This window comes from Herpailurus yagouaroundi, unplaced genomic scaffold (assembly GCF_014898765.1).
Source record: "Herpailurus yagouaroundi ecotype Mexico unplaced genomic scaffold, PumYag 29, whole genome shotgun sequence".
In the NCBI taxonomy this organism is placed as follows: Eukaryota; Metazoa; Chordata; class Mammalia; order Carnivora; family Felidae; genus Herpailurus; species Herpailurus yagouaroundi.
The window spans coordinates 104,278,888-104,292,774 of record NW_024412377.1 but is presented as its reverse complement, the minus strand read 5'-3'; the positions used below and the strand labels follow the sequence as shown (position 1 = coordinate 104,292,774).

The 13,887-nt window shown below is 39.1% G+C and overlaps 1 protein-coding gene across 1 annotated transcript in view; it reads left to right on the top strand.

Annotated features, from left to right (window-relative positions):
* The first annotated feature begins 46 nt into the window (after positions 1-46).
* SLC30A5 (solute carrier family 30 member 5) overlaps positions 47-13,887 on the top strand; it is a 35,581-nt gene continuing 21,740 nt past the window's right edge. The window contains exons 1-4 of the mRNA XM_040451597.1: positions 47-351; positions 9,743-9,865; positions 11,043-11,109; positions 13,235-13,320. Coding sequence (XP_040307531.1) covers positions 269-351; positions 9,743-9,865; positions 11,043-11,109; positions 13,235-13,320 — 359 coding nt within the window. The 5' untranslated portion in view covers positions 47-268. The remainder of the gene's footprint in view (positions 352-9,742; positions 9,866-11,042; positions 11,110-13,234; positions 13,321-13,887) is intronic.

Genomic DNA, 13,887 nt, shown 5'->3' with positions numbered 1-13,887 from the left:
CCGATGACGTGGCCTGGCAACGTCCGCTCCGGTGCGCCTCGGGGGAGCCCGGCGCCGCCGGAACTGCCCGCGGCCTAGTCCCGACGCGCGTGTGCTAGTGAGCAGGAGCCGGGGACCGCGGCGGCGGCGGCGGCGGCCTGGCCTGTGGGGACCCGAGGGGGCCGCTATCATGGGGGAGTGACGCGTCTGCGCCCGCTGTTCCGCGGCAGCGGCGAGACATGAGGAAACCCCGCGGCGGGGGCAGCGGCGGCGGCTCCTGAGCCCCGGGATGGAGGAGAAATACGGCGGGGACGTGCTAGCCAGCCCCAGCGGCGGCGGTGGCCTCGGGCCGGTGGACGTGCCCAGCGCTCGGTAGGTGTGACCCACCCGGCTCGCGCCTCCGGAGCGGCTCTCCCACTCGCGGACCCGGACGGCAGCTGCCCCCCGGGCGCGCGGGCACCGGCGTCCCTCCCGTCCCATTGACAGCCCGGTGCGCCCTCAGCTCAGCTCGCGCGCGCCGGGAGCCGTCCGTCCTCTCCCTCTGCCTCGGGTGCCTGTGACTTTCATTGGCTCCCCTGTTGCCCGCTGCAGAATGAACGCTCTAAAACCCAGGGCCGTTCTGCTGGAGTTTCTGGTCTGTTCAAGGCAGACCGTTAACCTTCGCTCTGCCAGCCGGCCCACGGGAGACGTTTCTCTGGTCCGTGACAAACATTTCTGTTGGCTCTTTCTCCCTGCAACAGTAGTTTAGTGACTACTTAACCTTTCTGGCGTCTCCCTGCGTAAGTTAGGAGAAGGTGTCACCATCTTCAGGCGAAGAAACCAAAGTACAAACGGATGAACTTCGATATTCAGGTTAACCCCGTACATCAAAAATGCAGCCCGGCATCTAGTTTTCTTTATCTTTCTGATTTTATTTTTTTATTATTAAATGAGAAATGTGTGCTCATGGTAAATACAAAAAAAAAAAAAACCCACCTCAAACACTACAAAAATTTCTAGAATGAAAAGCGGAAATACCACTTTACCAGCCCCCCCCCCCCCATGTTCCCACTAACCTCCAGGGGTAAGTACAGTAACCACTTGCGAGTGTCTCCTTCTTGATTTGTCTTAAGTTCTGAAGTAGTGTCAAAGATGCATAGAATTCAGCCCAACGGTTTTGTTGGAATTGGTATTTAGTGTCTTCCTTTTTAATGAGGTTCTGTTTTTTCCTTACTCCTTTTGAGATTTAAAGATTGTTTTGATAAATCCTTTGAAACTGTAGAAATAGCGTTGCTAACACACCTTTTTTTACTGAAAAGGAAAGAACACATAAAATGCTGGAACAGAACTTTAATCAATTGCATTTTTGTAGTATAAGTTTAATTTTCTAATCTCTTGTAAATAACAGCATCACATATTATTGACCGAACCATGACAGGGAAATGCAATAGGCGATTCTGGTCTGGATTTTCGTAGTAGAGGGAAAAAATTGCTGTAAAGAACAGTAATAGGTCTGTTGACAAAATTAGACCATGGGTGATGAAGTAGCATAAAAATGTTAAATTTTCTGAAGTTGAAAACTTTCCTGATTTTATAAGAAAATGTCCATGTTCTTAGGAAATCCAAATTTAGGGGTAAAAAATGTGTTGTAAGTAACTTATTCTTAAGTGGTTGAGGAAAAAAACGCATGTATTTAAAGAGAGAGAGAGAGAGATAATGCGAATGGGACAATTAACAATGAGGGAATCCAGGTAAAGGGTATATGATTCTTGCCACTTTTCTGTAAACTAGAAATTATTTTTATTAAATAGTTTCAAGCTATTATTTATTCAGGAGATTACTATGTTAAGTAGATGTAGTAAACGGTCTTTTGCTTAGCAGAACTGCTCTTGTAGTTCATTAGAAAAATTCAACTCAGGAGTGATTGCATTTTTAATAGATTCCCAGTTGCAAGCATTTTCCTTTGTCTAGACTAATAATCCAATACTAGTTATAATCTGCAGCAGAAACTAGTTCACAAATCCTTTACTTGTGGGTATTTTTATGCCCAAATTCACAATTTAAAACAATTGTTTAAAATCCTTCTTTTCGGCTTCTGTAAGTACTCTTTGCAGGAAACAGGGTGACGATCAACATTGTTGGACACCTGTGTCCGATGTGCTTTGAGTATAGCATCTAATTTAATCCTTAATACAGTGCTACAGACTACCTAATAGTATCCTTGTTTCACAGATCAAGAAACTGATATATAGAAAAAAGTTTATTGTCAGAAGTTAACAGAAAGAATAACTGAACTAGGAATCAGTTATCCTAAACCCCATGCCTTACATGCACTGATTTTGTTTTTTGTTTACTGGAGAACCATGAGCTGCTGGGCTGGGCAAAGCCCAAGAAGCACATTTAGGCCCAAACCCAAATTTCAGTAATTCCAGGTTTAGAGAACCAGAGATTTTTGTAATCCTATATATAAAAGACCAGTGATATGTTTGATGGAACTAGTTAATGGCAAATCATGATTTATAACTTGAGTAGGTCAAGTATGTCTCCCAGAGTTGCACAGAAAGTAGCTCAAAGACCACTGCCCCTGTTGAAGAGCCTCCCTCTCCTCACCCCCACATCTTTCCTTAGTAAATAAAGCTGTTTCAGTGTTTCCCTGCACAACATGAACTATAGATACCTACTTATTAGTATAAGGTTATTTCGCCTTAGCTGGTGTTTCATCTGTAGGCCAGCAGGAAAACTTCGTTGAGACTTTAAAAATCAGAGTCCAGGGCAGCTGGGTGGCTTAGTCATTTGAGCATCCAAGTCTTGATTTCTGTTCAGGTCACAATCTTACAGTTCATGGGTTCGAGCCCCGCATCACACTCTGTGCTGACAGTGCAGAGCCTGCTCTCTCTCCTCTCTCTGCGCCTCCCCCGTGCTTGCACATGTGTTCTCTCTATCTCAAAGAAATGCTCTCTCTCAAAATAAAATCAGAGTCCAACTTTTAACTAAATGTAATAATAATTTTCCTAGTTTAATAATAGTAGCAAAAATCTTCAACATGTTACACAGAAAGTCACATAGCAATATCAAAATATGTGTACAATTGTAAATATGTCAATATATAATATATGCATGTGTCTACGTGGAAGTGCAAAGGAAAAGGCTTGGAAGGATGACCAGTTGGTCACCTATGAGGAGGAAGTTAGGAACCATTTTACCTAAAATTTTAATAACAAGCAGCTTCTCAGGAATTACTTTATAGTCTCTGTAGTTTAAAAATTAAAAAGGGAATGAAGAAAATTAGTGTCATCATAATAGAGGGGCACCTGGGTAGCTCAGTTGGTTAAGCATCTGACTCTTGATTTTGTCTCAGGTCATTATCTCTCTCTGTTGTGAGATCAAGCCCGGTGCTTGAACCTGCTTAAGGTTCTCTCCATCCCAGGGGCGCCTGGGTGGCGCAGTCGGTTAAGCGTCTGACTTCAGCCAGGTCACGATCTCGCGGTCTGGGAGTTCGAGTCCCGCGTCGGCTCTGGGCTGATGGCTCAGAGCCTGGAGCCTGTTTCGGATTCTGTGTCTCCCTCTCTCTCTCTGCCCCTCCCCCGTTCATGCTCTGTCTCTCTCTGTCCCAAAAATAAAATAAAACGTTGGGAAAAAAAAAAAGTTCTCTCCTTCCCGCCCCCTTTCTGCCTCTCCCCACCTCAAAAAAATTTTTTTAAAAAAGATTATAATATGGGGCACCTGGGTGACTCAGTCGGTCACGAGTACAACTTAGGCTCAGGTCATGATCTAGCAGTCTGTGAGTTCTGCCCCTCTCCTGCTCGCACCCTCTCTCAAAAATACATAAACATTAAAAAATATAAAATAAAAAAAATAAAAAATCATAATAGTAGTAAGTTATCAAGAACTATTTTACTTAAATTAATGTTCCTTCTGACTGAATCTTGTGTTTGAAGTACCCAACTTATTTATTTTAAAGTTTTATTAATACTTTAAACAAAAGTAACTTAGAGGCTCCTGGGTGGCTCAGTCGGTTGAGCTTTGGCTCACATCATGACCTCATGGTTTATGAGTTTATGAGTTTGAACCTACCCAGGTCCCCCTCTATTATGATGACACTAATTTTCTTTATTCCTTTTTTAATTTTTAAACTACAGAGATTATAAAAGTAATTCCTGCATTAGGGTCCTCTTTCCTCCTCTGTCTCTGCCCTTCCCCCACTCACACTTTCTCTCTCTCTCTCTCTCTCTCTCCCTCTCCCTCTCCCTTTCTCTCTAAAAAATAAAAACATTTAGAAAAATAATAAAAATAACTTAGAAATAATTTCTCCTATTGCCCCATCTTGGCAGAACAATTTTATTAAAGATAATAACTTCCTTTTCCTTAATAACTTCTGGTCATTATGATCTGGTTAATTGAGCTTAAATGCATTTATTCGAAGGCTTAATCCTAGTATTAGTATTTTCCAAATGCTGCTGTCTGCTTTGAAATACCCTTTCCCTTTTCTTCCATTGTAATTCCTACTTAGTCTGTAATACACAGTTACACATCTCAAACTCTGAAGACAGACCTTTGCTTCCAAAGTTAGAGTTAGTTGCTTCTACATCTATTTTAAAAGTCCCATTACTTATTTGGGTCGCATAAATACTTGTTTGCTTGCCTCACTTTCTTAGGCCTCAGACTCCTTGAGAGCATTGTCTCTATTAAGAGTCGCAGATAGCACCTAGAAATATATTTAGTTGTAACTAACCAAACTAAGAGCTTTAAACAAATAGGGATATATTCTTCTCACATAAAAGAAACGAGCGATTGCAGGTATTTGTTCAGAACCTCGGTGATACCATCTAGGACCCAGATTCTTTGCCTCTGCTTTCTGCCATCCTAAGTGTATCAGCTTTCATATTCAGGCTTGTTAGAAGATGGATAACACTTTTTAGATAATGTTAACATTCTGATAACATTTTTTAGATAAAGCTCCTCCCTTGAAGGCAGAAAGAAGACAGAAGCATTTCCAGCTGGATCTTGCCCTTTTATCAGGAAGAGGGAAGGCTATACTTGAAGCCACCCTGTCAGTCTTCCCTTAGATCTCATTGGCCACATATGGCATCCGGCATATAGTACGTGTGCAAACAAAATTTGAAGAATGGCTAACTAGCCCCATGGAGAATGTACAAGGCTCTTTGCTGACATTGAGAATTCCCACACTGGTGATTTTTAATGTATGTCTGTCTGGTTTTCCTGGTCTTTGTTTTTCCTCTCCCTATCTTGACATTGTTGTTCTTTGTGTCCTTGCTTCTATCCTACTGCCTTATTATTACACCTAATTAAGAGCTTAAGGAGTAAAGCCCTTGAGGTTTCTAGTGTCCCTCTCTACTTGATTTCATTCTTTTCTTTCATTCTGAGTCCATGCCTGGGTTGCTGATAGTTCAGATTGCCACAAGCTTGGACTACCACTTAAGGTACTCTGTTTTTGCACTCTATATGTTACTGTATGAGATGGTACTGTAACGCATAAGTGTAGTTGTAGAGTTCGCATTCTTTCATTTGGCGAACATTTGCTGACCACATATAATGACGGTCCCTGGGTTTTGAACTAATAAACAGTGGATTTCTAGCCCAACTTTTATTTTCATTGGTTAATTTTGAATTGCTACCCTGACCAGAATATTTACTTAGCATTCATATAGTTAATATGTTCACTGTACTAAAGTCTATATGACTTTTTTTCTCCAGCTTAAATGGGCCAAAATATAAATTAATCCTAGGCTTTAATGTGCATTTTGTCTTTCATATTTAAAGATGATTTTGGGGCTCCTGGTTGGCTCACTGGGTTAAGCGTCTGACTTGGACTCAGGTCATGATCTTGCAGTCCATGGGTTCGAGCCTTGTGTAGGGCTCTATGCTGACAGCTCAGAGCCTGGAGCCTGCTTGTATTCTGTCTCCCTCTCTCTCTGCCCCTCCCCCACTCACACTCTGTCTTTCTCTCTCTAAAAAATAATTAAAAAAAATTTTTTTAATAAAGGTGACTTTACTATTCGTGTAGGCCACTACAAATGTATAATTTTTTTTTATTTTATTTTATTTTTTTTAATTTTTTTTTTCAACATTTATTTTATTTTTGGGACAGAGAGAGACAGAGCATGAATGGGGGAGGGGCAGAGAGAGAGGGAGACAGAGAATTGGAAACAGGCTCCAGGCTCTGAGCCATCAGCCCAGAGCCCGATGCGGGGCTCGAACTCATGGAGCGCGAGATCATGACCTGGCTGAAGTCGGACGCTTAACCGACTGCGCCACCCAGGCGCCCCACAAATGTATAATTTAAAGATGATTTTACTGTTTGTGTGAGCCACTATAAATGTGTAATAATTACAATGTGTAATAAATTATTATGAATGTGTAATGTGTAATTGAGATGGGAACCCTCAAAGCCTTTGGATGAACTTTGATTTTGTGTGTGACTTATTATAAAGAGCATACTTGGGCACCTGGCCAGCTCAGTCAGTAGAGCATGTGACTGTTGATCTCCGGATCGTGAGTTCAAGCCTCACATTGGGCATGGAGCCTACTTAAAAAATAAAGGGGTACCTGGGTGGCTCAGTCAGTTAAGTAACAGACTGTTGATTTCGGCTCAGGTCATGATCTCATGGTTCATGGGATTGAGCCCCCTGTCAGTGTCTCAGTTGATATCATGAAGCCTGCTTGGAATTCTCTTTCTCCCTCTCTCTCTGCCCCTCCCTCACTTGTGCGCTCTCTCATTCAAAATAAATTTTTTAAAAATTAAATAAATAAATAAATAAATAAAGCGAGCATACTTAAGGGACAGGGGCTTGACCCTAGCTAACTTTGTGGGCTTTAATTCCCCAATCTGTGACAGGAGAGGAATTGAACTAGAGAATTTCTAAGGTGTTAGTGTTCAGTTTTTTCTAGCACAATGTACATTTACTTTCATACTTGTACAATTGCTAGACATTTGGTAGATTTCTTTTGTTGTACTGTGTGTTTTTAGCCAGTCTACAGACAGTACAAAAACAAAACACACTTGGGGTGCCTGGGTGTCTCAGTCAGTTGAGCTTCCGACTCTTAATTTTGGCTCAGGTCATGATCCCAAGGTCGTGGGGTCGAGCCCCACCTGGGGCTCCACACTCTGAGTGGAGCCTGAGTAAGATTTTCCCTCCCTTCCTGCCTCTCTCTCTCTCTTTCTCTTTCTCTCTTTCTCCTTCTCTCTTTCTCCTGTCCCTCTCCCCTGCTTGTGTGCATGTGCTCTCCCATGCTCTCGCTCTTTCTCTCTCTCTCTCTCTCTCATAAATAAATAAATAGATAGATAAATCACTTTATTTTAAAGGTGTAAGTTTGCATTTTTCACAAATGTGTAAACTTATGTAACTTCCATCATAATCAAGTTATAGGACATTTTTTATTATCCCAGAAAATCTGATTTATCTTTTTTTTTTTAATGTTTATTTTTGAGAGAGACAGAAACACAGCATGAGTGGGGGCGGATCAGAGAGAGGGGACACAGAATCTGAAGCAGGCTCCAGGCTGTCAGCTGTTAGCACAGTCTTATGTGGGGCTCAGACTCACAAACTGTGACATTGTGACCTGAGCAGAAGTCAGACACTGAACCAACTAAGCTACCCATCGCCCCCTGATTGATCTTTTAAACAGAAATTTTAAGAAAGTTTATACTGATCAACAAATGGGTTAAATGGGAACTTCTTTAGAATGCTTTAGGATGTGACTTACATGATTCGACAATAACATTTTTATTAGCTTTTGGGAGATTAATTTTCACATAGTTAAAATCCCCAGTTTGCACTTATAAAAGCCCCCCAGATTATGTTCATGATAAGAAAAACCACTTTGCTTCAAATCTTTTTTTCTTTTTTTAAATTTAGTGTGATACTATCTGGACTAAAACAGAAAATGAGCCATCTTGGCTGGTGAAGATGCTGAGATTCATTCTTTCAAGGACTAAAATTTATTTTAATAATTGCATCAAAATCTTCCTAAAATCTATATTTTCATGCCTTCTTAATCAGATTACTGTTTGTTTAGTGTAGTTTAGCTCTTTCATGTTAATTCACTGCCATGGCACTTGATTATTCACATTCATCAAGTTTTATACTGTCCTATATACATTGATATCCCCATTGATGTCAGATTATTTTAACTCTGAGTGACTTAGGTTTCTTTTAAAATTCTGTTTGCTTTTTGGATTTTTTCTCCCATTGGTAGAGACTTCTCATCTCTGCCAGTGTGCTGGCCTTGGACATCCCTTACACCTACTTTTTAATGTACTAACACCTGTTTGATGTAAACTTAAAAAGTGGTCTCCTGAGTATTACTTACACAAGATCTCCTATTAGGGTGAAGGAAAAAATAGTAAATTTCTCAACTTTTTATTTCTTTTTTATTTCCAATTTGTGTATGTTTTATAATGTTCATTATTACAGTATTCACGGTTCAATATTACACGGTTACAATGTACACACAGATAATGGGTTTCATTCAAAGAATAATGGTTTTGTTCTAAGAAAACTACTAGGCTAGAAAACTGAAGTAATTTCTTCCCTAATTTTAGTTTCTTTTTCAAGAGCTCCTTTTTTCTTTTTTTTTATGGCAGCTAATTTTTTCATGCGTGCAATATTCTTTCTTCTATCTCAGAGAATATTATTTATTATTCTTTGTTGTTTTCTGCTATTACCTGTAATATCTTTATCTGTTAAATTTGTTGTTTATGTTTGTTTGGCCTTTCATAAGCTTATCTTAAAAATTGATTATCTATGTTTGCTATTCATATTTGAGTGAGGGCTAAAAAGCTAATTAGAATGAATACCTGTGTGAGGCGTAACCCTAGTGGATCCCTAGAAGGGTTCTGCTGGGAGATTGCAGCCCAGCCGTTAGAATATTGGAGGTAGAAGAGGAAAGGGAGGTGGGGTGGTGTTAAGAAACTTCCTTTAATTTCCATGGTTTTATTCTAGCACTTCATGCCTCCTCTCTTTGCCTTTTGTCTAGACGTCTCCAGAAGCTAAGCCTCATCTGTCCTGTCATGATTGAGGAGAGGTAGTTGCCTGGCTCTGCTGGGTGAAAATGTGGGGATCTAACTACTTGGAAGACTTCTTGATGCTTCTCTTTTTAACTCCCCAGGCCTTTCTCAGGTGCTTCAGATTCCTGAGCCTTTACAAGACTCTGTAGGGCAGGTTGTTTGATTTTTCAACCATGACTTTCACTGCAGCCACATAGCAAAGCAGAGGAGGGGTAAATCTAAGGCATTTACCATTCCTCTGTTTCTTCCTACAGTGTGCTCTTCTAGTTTCATTGCAGGTAGAGTTTGGTGTCTTTTTCAACAGACTATACACACACATACACACATATACATAGACACATGGTCTATACATTGAAAAGAATCTGGGGGCACCTGAGCAGCTCACTTCGTTAAGAGACCATCTCTTGATTTCTGCACAGGTCAGGATCTCACAGTTCATGGGGTCGAGCCCTGAGTCAGGCTCCACACTGAGAGCACAGAGCCCATTTGGAATTCTCTCCCTCTTTCTGTGCCCCTCCCTCCTCCATCAAAATAAATAAATAAACATTAAAAAGAACATAATCTGCAAGTATATATACCAAAATATTAATAGTAGTTATGTAGGTGGTGAGTTGTTTGGGCTTTTGTTTGATGTTTTTAATGAATATCTGAGGTTTTTATAATGATCCCAATACTTGTATAATAAGAAAAGAACAGATGACAGAGTTCCTTGTGATTTTAATGATACTGAAACTTGTTTCTGCTTTTATTTTTCAGATTAACAAAATATATTGTGTTACTATGTTTGACTAAATTTTTGAAGGCTGTGGGACTTTTTGAATCATACGATCTCCTAAAAGCAGTTCACATTGTTCAGTTCATTTTTATATTAAAACTTGGGTGAGTGTGTGTGATTCCGTTTTCCTTATGTTTTATTTATTTGAAACTCCTGTTTTAACTGAGTATCTTTAAGAAATTTTAGATAGAATATATTATGCTATTTATCCCTCCTCACTAATGTATGATAATTTAATAAAAAAATAGAATACCCAAGGTTAGAGGTACAAAGAGAATTGTTTAAATGACTATTGTACTGTAATAGCTTGCCAAAACTAGACTTATACTGTACTTTGCATTAATGAAGTTTTTGTAGATTTCTTTTAATGTCCAGCTTAATAGAAGATTGCTAAGTTCTCATATCTGTTTCAGCGTTCAGTCTGTTGCAGGATCTCTTTTATCAGTTAACCTCTGAAGAGCTCCACTGTATACCCCTGAGAGCATAAAAGTGAAAAGAGCAGATAATTTGTTAGAATTTTTGTAGAAGTAGTTTTGATGCTACAGTTTCCCTAAAAGAGTCACCAGACCATACCACTGGTGTAGTTCAGCCTTCCAGCAGGTAGAATGTTACCTGAGACTTGTCTTGGCACAGATGTTCCTTATTTTCTAAGTTAATCTGTGCTGGGTTTTGTTCATTATATGTTCCCTTCACACTACAGGGTCCTCATATAATATAAATTTACATTAGTCTGCATATTACAAGAAATTCTCTGTAAATAAAGTTTCTCTAGATCTTGAGATTGATGGTGACCACTTTCTGTTAATAACAGTCTATTATTAAAGACTCCTGGGAGTTAATTTTAGTAATTATGGAAAGTGATTCTTTACTAGGAAATTTTAAGCAGTTGTATGCATTTTTACATAATCATTTTGGGAATGTGAAACCTGAAGACATACAATAAGTACTTTCTTCATTTCTTTTATTTCAAGATTTGTTATTAAATTTTGGAGAAGATAGGTTTTTTTTTTTTTTTTTTTTTTTTTTTTGGTATTTCCCAGTATGAAAAAACACTGAGACTCCTTTTGTGGCTTGTGAATTGGTTCTGAAGATAATTACAAAATAAGCATTCCCCAAAATGTTGCAGTGGAAGCTTTATTTGAATAAATACTGTTCTCCAGTATAATTTTTAGAGGGTAACATACCTTTCAAGTTCTAGTGTATTTGTTTAAGATAAATATCTTAAGATTACACCTTGTATATAAGACAAATATTAATATATTAATGTTTCAATATCCACAGAACTGCATTTTTTATGGTTTTGTTTCAAAAGCCATTTTCTTCTGGGAAAAGTATTACCAAACACCAGGTGAGTTTTTTGCACAATTCTTTTTTCCTAGCAGCTTCCTAGTTAGTGGGCCAAGAGACAGTGCCCTTTCTTTGAGCATGGTTACTTAAAAAATGACTTAAGTACACAGCAGATTATTTCCAGAGTTAACTTGGTCTTGATTTGTCTTTCAGTATTGAGGCTTTAAGAGTAAACTAAAGTGTTAAGATTACAGAATGTTTAAACATGCAGAAGAGGGTAGTACCTGGCTGGCTCAGTCCGTAGAATGTGTGACTCTTGATTTCCGGGTTCTGGGTTCGAGCCCCATGCTAGGTGTAGAGATTACTTAAAAATAAAATCTTTTTTTTTTTGTCAGTATATGAAATTTATTGTCAAATTGGTTTCCATACAACACCCAGTGCTCATCCCAAAAGGTGCCCTCCTCAATACCCATCACCCACCCTCCCCTCCCTCCCACGCCCATCAACCCTCAGTTTGTTCTCATTTTTTAAGAGTCTCTTATGCTTTGGCTGTCTCCCACTCTAACCTCTTTTATTTTTTTGCTTCCCCTCCCCCATGGGTTTCTGTTAAGTTTCTCAGGATCCACATGAGAGTGAAAACATATGGTATCTGTCTTTCTCTGTGTGACTTATTTCACTTGGCATCACACTCTCCAGTTCCATCCACATTGCTACAAAGGGCCATATTTCGTTCTTTCTCATTGCCGTGTAGTACTCCATTGTGTATATGAACCACAATTTCTTTATCCATTCATCAGTTGATGGACAGTTAGGCTCTTTCCATAATTTGGCTATTGTTGAGAGTGCTGCTATAAACATTGGGGTACAAGTGCCCCTATGCATCAGTACTCCTGTGTCCCTTGGGTAAATTCCTAGCAGTGCTATTGCTGGGTCATAGGGTAAAAAAAAATATGAAGAAGAAAGTAGAAAAACATTAAGGTATACAGTACTTTTTTTGTAATGCAGTATCCTTATTCTGAAAGATTTATGAATGAGACATGGAGACATACCCAAGAGCCTAGTACAAGTGTCATGAGGAGGCAGATAAAGCATAGGGGTTAAGAATGAGGCTTCTGGAGGCAGACAGATGCATATTCTGTCTGTCCTTACAAACTTTTACTTTGAACAAGTTAATTAATTTCTACCTTAATATTTTCACCTATGAAATGGAGTTAATAATACCATTGTAATGAAGCTGTGAGGAATAAATGAATTAATACATATAAAGTTCTTGAAGTAGTGCCTGGGATATAGTGACTATGCAGTAAGTATTAGCTGTTACTCTCAACTTCATTATTATTTTCTATAGACCCCTGAAGTTCAGGATACATAGCAGAAATGTCCTGCATTTTGCATAGTCACCTCATATTATCACCTCTTTGGACAGTAGAGGTATATCCTACTACGTGTTTGCTGTATGCGACAACTTAGAAACTTGCACTGCAATTTTTTATTAAAATGACAAATGTAGGTACCTCTCTTTTAGAGACCATGCGTGTTTTAAAAATGGGATTAATTGGGGCGCCTGGGTGGCGCAGTCGGTTAAGCGTCCGACTTCAGCCAGGTCACGATCTCGCGGTCCGTGAGTTCGAGCCCCACGTCAGGCTCTGGGCTGATGGCTCAGAGCCTGGAGCCTGTTTCCGATTCTGTGCCTCCCTCTCTCTCTGCCCCTCCCCCGTTCATGCTCTGTCTCTCTCTGTCCCAAAAATAAATAAACGTTGAAAAAAAAAAAAATTTAAAAAATGGGATTAATATTTTAAACCCCATCATAACTTTTTTTCCTCTTTTGAAGTAATTAAAGCTCTGAATATCTCTAGAAAAGAATTTAAAGACTAAAACAATACATGTTCCTAGCAAAGTAATGAGAAACTAATGGAAAAAAAAAATTATACTCTATAGAAAAAGATCTCAAAATCTAACAACAGATGAGAATATAGAAAATGGAAAACAGACTACTGTCTTACAAATCTAGATTTAGTCAAAGGATCTTAACATTTTCTATTTAATTTCAAGATACGTAATTATTTAGCCTTTAAAATATTAAAGTGCTACCATTATTTTCTTTCCCTATGTGTTTTGTTTAAGACTTTGAGATAATAGCAAAACATACATGAGTAAAATTTTTAACTTTTTGTTTCCATTTATAGTGGATCAAAATATTTAAGCATGCAGTTGCTGGGTGTATCATTTCACTCTTGTGGTTTTTTGGCCTCACTCTTTGTGGACCACTAAGGTAAAAGTGCATATTTTGAATGTTTGTTTGTGTTTCTTAATTTTGAATATTAGTTTTCTTCCATTATATATAATATCAAATGCTTATGTTATGTGCAAATGCTTCTATCACTTGTATAGCATTGGATACAATTCAACATATAGAGTGGGGGAGAGAGGGAGGGAAGGAGAGAACCTGTTGAATTTGTGGTCTAGCTTTTGGTGAACACCATTAATGTATTGTTCATGATCTGTCATGATATTTTAATAGTTAAGAATCTAGTTTCAGGGGCGCCTGGGTGGCTTAGTTAGGCGTCTGACTGGCTCAGTTCATGCTCTCATGGCTTGTCAGTTTGAGCTCTTTGTCAGGCTCTGTGCTGACAGCTCAGAGGAGCCTGCTTCAGATTGTGTCTCTCTCTCTGTCTGTCCCTCCCCTGCTTGCACTCTGTCTCTCAGAAATAAACATTAAAATTTTTTTTAAATCCAGTTTCAGAAAAGTTTTAGCATAGGTGGCTTTTTATCATCCCTTGGTGATCCCTTTTAGCAACTGATTTTAGAAACTAAAAGGTCTGAAGTGGTAAATAAAATC